Source organism: Aptenodytes forsteri, unplaced genomic scaffold (genome assembly GCF_000699145.1).
Source record: "Aptenodytes forsteri isolate BGI_AS27 unplaced genomic scaffold, ASM69914v1 Scaffold96, whole genome shotgun sequence".
NCBI lineage: Eukaryota > Metazoa > Chordata > Aves > Sphenisciformes > Spheniscidae > Aptenodytes > Aptenodytes forsteri.
This window is the reverse complement of record NW_008795029.1, coordinates 777,059-783,138: the sequence shown is the minus strand read 5'-3', so window position 1 is coordinate 783,138 and position 6,080 is coordinate 777,059. Positions and strand designations below refer to the sequence as shown.

At 36.9% G+C, this 6,080-nt stretch overlaps 1 protein-coding gene across 1 annotated transcript in view; it reads right to left on the bottom strand.

Moving 5' to 3' along the window:
• The window catches only part of MYO16 (myosin XVI), a 322,187-nt gene that overhangs the window by 13,250 nt on the left and 302,857 nt on the right, over window positions 1-6,080 (bottom strand). The window contains exon 34 of the mRNA XM_009276139.1: window positions 3,455-3,546. Within this exon, the coding sequence (XP_009274414.1) occupies window positions 3,455-3,546 (92 nt within the window). The remainder of the gene's footprint in view (window positions 1-3,454; window positions 3,547-6,080) is intronic.

Genomic DNA, 6,080 nt, shown 5'->3' with positions numbered 1-6,080 from the left:
AAGTGCAGGACCCGGCACTTGGCCTTGTTGAACCTCATACAGTTGGCCTGGGCCCATCGATCCAGCCTGTCCAGGTCCCTCTGCAGAGCCTTCCTACCCTCGAGCAGATCAACACTCCCGCCCAACTTGGTGTCGTCTGCAAACTTACTGAGGGTGTATCTACAATCTACAACTGTAGAGCCACAGAACAATATGAAGGAAATGTATTAGTTTAAAAACCCCATACTTTGTTGTTCTTTTAACATGCAAGACTTTAATTTCTTTTGATGTAAGTTCTTTCATTTCTGATGAGACAAAAATCAAACTTTATTTTTAATATTCTTCTCCTTTTTCTAGCAGAAGAAAGTAGAATTTTATTCCATAACTTTCAAATGAGAAATATTTTGTTAGTATTTTAACAATAGTTTTCAATTTTTGTCCTTTTTCATTTTGATAAAAATTGACCTTTAAGTAATGATTGCCCTAGAAAAGTAGCATTTATGGCCAACAGTAAACTTTTTTTTTTTTGTTTTCAGCAGACTTTACTTTAGAGATGATCAGTTAAGTTGCTGAGTTCACATCTGCATGATATTTTATACTTGGTAATTGCTTCCAAAAGTGTTTGTTAAAAGATTGAGCCTTATGATGCATGTCGACAGATATTGAGCTTAAGAATTTGCTCTCTGAAGTGTGTAAGTTTGCAGTGTGCAGGAAGTATCGGGCAGTGATGCAGGTAATTATCACCTGATGTGACAACATGATGGTACCATAAGCCACAATGCCTAAACTTTAGTTGGATGTAGATGAGCCTTGAGATTCTGTGACAAAAATGAAATTAAATCCTGTCCCTTCAGTAAGGAACTAGCAGGGAGATATTAAAAAAAACCCATAAATATTATAAATCCCTGGAAGCTAATGAACCAGTTTCCTTTAGCTGAAATGACAGAGTGTCTGCCAAGAAATCCAAGGACCCAGTCTATGTTTCTCTCTCTAGAGCAATTAGTCAATCAGTACCTTCACAGATCTGTGAAACAATCTGTCCTATTTCATACGTCTGTGCAAGAATTATTTTAAAGTGATAAGGTTACTGCAGTGAAGCCTGGCAAAGATTTTTACAATAGGGTTGTACGCTGTTAGTGTCACCAGCAGCATGCTAAGAAATGTCAACTGTAATTAAAACCAATCATTTTCAAATACATGCCATGCTTTGGAAATGGTGAGGAATGCTTTTTACAGTAAGAATTCTCAGCCCTGTGAACACAGACTTTTTTTAAGATTATTTTTTCTTTTTGTGGGAGGAAATTTTTTTCTTTTTCTTTTGGCAACACCATTTTGGAAGATGTTTATTCATTAAGGCAATTGTATCAAAAATCACAGAACTGCAGGTTCCTTCTCTAAACTTGTCACAGTTCTTACTGAGCTTGCATTTAAGGATTGTCCCTGCATGTAATTCTGAGTACATGCCATGGAATCTATTTTAAAGATTTGTGAAACACTTTGGCAAAACATCTGTTTACTGAAAAGTGACATTTCAACGTACTGAATTGAAATTGTGTTCAGTTTTTGGCAAGTAGTTTTGGAAAAATCAAAAATACAAGTTTGTAAATGGTTAAAGACTTGCTTCTAACATAAAGCGTTTAAATGTTGCAGACTAATTTCACATAGGGATACAGTTTCCATTTGCAAAGATAAGAAGAAGATAATGGCTCCCCTATACCCAGTTCATTTAACTCTCCACGTACTGCACTGATGTAGTAATTTAAACATGATCCTCCTTCATCTCAGGCAAGCATTTTAGCAACAGAGGTGTAAGGTGCTCCAGGACTAAAGTGTCTCACTGTGTGAGGTTTATAACTGGAGCAGTGTCCGGGACTTGGATTTTTCATTCACTAGAGAGGGCTCTTTGGCCACTTTCATGCCTAATAAGTATTTGGTTGATCATTAAAAAATGTAACAGAGACAATTGAAAACATTGCCTCCAGTCACCTTCATAATCCTCTATCCTCATCCAGTATACTGATCTGGAGACAGTAGACCTGTAAGTACTTTTTCACAATATGGTCAAAGTACGTTTTGAGAGTCTGAGAGGTATGGTGATGGCAAAGATGTGTTATTGCGTGCAAGATGGGTATATGCCTATGTGTGCCAGGGCAGCGCTGGCCGGCCTCACTTACGTATCTGAAGAGATCAGTGTAGTGCCGAGTGCTGTCTTGGCACAATTTTTCAACCCAGAATAGGCGCTGTAGTTATGCCTGTGCTTTGGACAGTGGTGCAGAAAAACAAAAAGTGAAGACTTTTGTACTAGTTTGCTCACATATTTACTCAGTTAAAACCTATTGTTTTTCAAAGTTACGTTAAGACCGAATATGATGTTGAAGGTTGAATCCCATTCCTGTTGGAGTCAATGGCCAAACATTCATTCACTCGGTTAGGGCCAGTATTTTGTTGTAATAAAATGTCAGCTGTCCCCCGCAGACAAGAATTAGCTTTTAAATGTGATAAAGCACTTCCCTTACCTTCTGGTAAAAGAGTTTGGAAACTGTACCATTGGTTAATGAGAGGTTTCTGTTGAGGAAACTCCTCTCAGCTTCAACATATTTTCTCTTTGGACAATATTTGGCTTTACTGTAAAATTCTTACAGTCATCTCAAATAAAAAAATGACTCAGGAGTACCCTTTTAGAAAAGTGGACTGAAGACATAAAGACAACAGGAGAATACGCTAATGCCATTTAAGTGAAATAAAATAAAATTTCTTGAATGCCTGCATGCCTGAATTGGCTACTTAGAAAGTAAAGTGTTTCACATTATACATAAAGTGCTGAAGAAAAGAATGAAGAGATATATTATGACAAATTTTATTCCTTTTTGTTCACTTAATGCACATCAAACTTAATTCTGTGTTGTTATTTTAAAGTGACATTAACTAAACAGAAATTTTAAAAGAACCAAAGTGCAAGCTTCACACTACCTCAGTACCTATTGCTGTTTTAATTGCTAGATATTTTGATTTTAATTTTTATTTACTGATATTTGTATAAAAACAGTGAAGACCGCTTTTAAAGTCTTCACTGCTTTTATATACAAATGGATGATATAATTATGCATTTATTCCTATGAGGTTCATTATCATGCAACTCATTCTGGTATGATTGAATATCTTGAGAGAGATAACATCTTGGTCCTCTCAGGGTGAAGAGACATATTTCCTGCCTGAAAATAGCATCCTCACAACCAGCAACAGTAAGTACCATAAACTTTGAACTCTGCTATGAGAACCTTTCAGGATGATTATCCTCCCAGAAAAAAAAGTTGAGAGTAAATTCATTATTGTCCTTAGCTCCATACAAACCTGTAAAAGAAGTCTGCATTTTTCAATGCCAACACACAAATTTGAATCAACAGCTTTCAACATGCAGCTACTATGATTTTTTTCTCTTTTACTGTTTCTAGTAGACTGTCAATGAAATATTTACCTGACTTGTGTGGCTCTCCCTATGTCTTTGAATCGATGAGCCTGCCGTAGTGCTGGCCGACAGTCTTGAATATTCATTTTCCTCTGGTAAACCTAAAGCAGAACAATACTAGTTTATAATCTGACATTTATGCATTGGCTGATTTCAGTGTGAGATTCAAAAGACCTTGACATGTTTTACTAAAAAAGAACGAAAAAATCACACATTTGCCTGGATATTTACTATTTCCATGCTTACTGAAACTGGAACAATTATTGTTTACCAAGTATGAATAGCATCATAAGTATGCATGCTGGTTTACAGAAGGAGCAATTGTGCTGAAAGAGCCTACAAATAACACATTACCTATACACTGGCCAGGGATTCCTCCTGCAATGCGGAAATCCCTGGCTCCTCTTCCCCTGGCTCCTTTTCATCGCAGAAGCAATGCAAAGGGAATGGAAAACAGGCCTGCGGTCTGCTCTCAAATTAATGTCTCTAGGTCACACGGGAAGTCGATAGTAGGTCCAGGACTTACAACTTCATCTCCTCAGTACAGAGTTTTTTGTAATTCTTGTACTTATTGTGCACTCTCCAGGTGGGAATTAGCTGCCCAAAATTTAGCTGTGTAAAAACCAGTCATCCAGTGTAAAAGAGCCAGGTAGTCTCCCTCTGTAGTCAAGAGAAACAAACACCTCTGCACACTGATCCTAGAGCGAGGCTCACTGCCGGCGCTTCCCCATCACTTCTGCCGGAGTGGGAAGACCATTCACATAGCACTACAGAGGATCTGAAAGGCGGGATGAGGGGAAGCAAAGGCAGAAGCAGAAACACAGGGAGTCCATGATAGGTGTTATTAAGCCCCTCACAAACTAGAATCACAGACACCATGGTAGGTCTGGTATCCAGCATTTTTGATTGCTTCGTATAGCATATATTCCAAATTTTCACGCTGCTATGGCATCCATAAACAGCATATCACCACTCCTTCTTTAGTCAACTGAACAGAGATAGCCACCACGAGAAGAGGATTCATCCTGGTAAGAGATATGCAAGTTGAATTGTTCTCAGTAGATCACCTGAGATTTACTAACTAGAAATGGATAACATCTAATCTGAAGCATTTGATTAGACTAGGCATCTACCTTTTGTGTGGCTAAAACTAGGTAAGGTGATTCTGGGCCTAGATATGTAACTTTTAGATAAGAAAAAATGAGGCGAGCCCCACTCTTTGCATATTATACACAACATACACAGAATCATGATGGAAACAATTCAAGGTTCAAACGCAATGAATCATAAACTACTTATGGGATTATGTACTGCACTAGACATAGTTCTGTTCCATGTTCATGTTCAGTTGCTTGTTCAATCATGAAACTGGCATAGAAACACACTGTGAAACATGCTTGTCTTCTAACCTGCTATTTTCAGTATTAAAAACGTTTTTTTAATTTTATTATTTTGATAAATGAGCATTAACTCTTACATGGTTACTGATATATGATTTAACTCATGAAAATATAAATTGCGTGAATAATCCTATAAAATAACCTGACTTTGAGAGAGAAATAGAACAAGAATTTTAAAGAGAAGGAATGTTCCTTATTCCTTTTTGGCCTCTCTACCCTGCTTTTAGTTTCACCCTTATAATGGTGCATCTCCACAGCTTTGTAACTAGGGACAGCTGGGGTTTTTTTATTTGTTCTTCTGAATAAAGCTTGTGTAAAGTATTCATAAATACGGATCTTTTTCTACAGCTTCAAATCATCTGGACACACACAGGCAGTGAAGAAGGTGGAACCCCTGCTTGCAGTTCAGGAGTCAGGTCAAATCTGGTGAGAATCCAGCATTTCAGTCCATTTCTGCCTGGTGCAAAGAGGGATTCTGACCCTGTCTTCTCAGTGATTTGAACTATGTCTTGTTTTGCGGTGGAGTTATCACTTTTTGAAGCTGGTACATGATATATTAGGTATGTACTGGGGCAAGGTCTGATATTCAAGGTCCCCAGTATACTAGGCTTGTAAAATATATGTAAGTTACCACTATTCCTTTCTTACCTATATGAAATTCCCTGTCCTCCAACTTAAAATTGTCCCTCAGCAAAATCACATATTTTTGGTCAAATGAAATGCTTGAAATAAATTTCCCTCCAAAAATCCAGTTTTTGTCACCACAAAACAAATCACTTTTTGCAAATCATTTCCTGAACTAACAATTTATTCACATGGATTCAGTTTGGATATATCTCAAAGAACGTAATAAAAAATTATCCACATTTTAATGCAAAATGCCTTTTTAAAGTAGGTGTTATTCATTTAATTCAAATAAAAGATATAATGTAAAATATTTCTAAAGATAACATTAATATTTCCAGATATAATGTAAAATTATTCTAGACCACCATAAATGAATGAAAATACTTTCCTAGGCCAGCAGCATGTTTTGAAGAAGATATTGCTTTTGAACAATATTCATACGCTTTAGGATCTACCATCCAAGACAGCCTTGAGCTAAGAATAAGTTTATCAATGATTTTTGTATTTATTTCTATGAAAAGCACTTTGATAAGAGGTCTTATCAAATAAGTAAAGTTGCCATGTGCAGCAACAGCACGTCCTCATAGACATGGCAAGCAGAGGCTTGG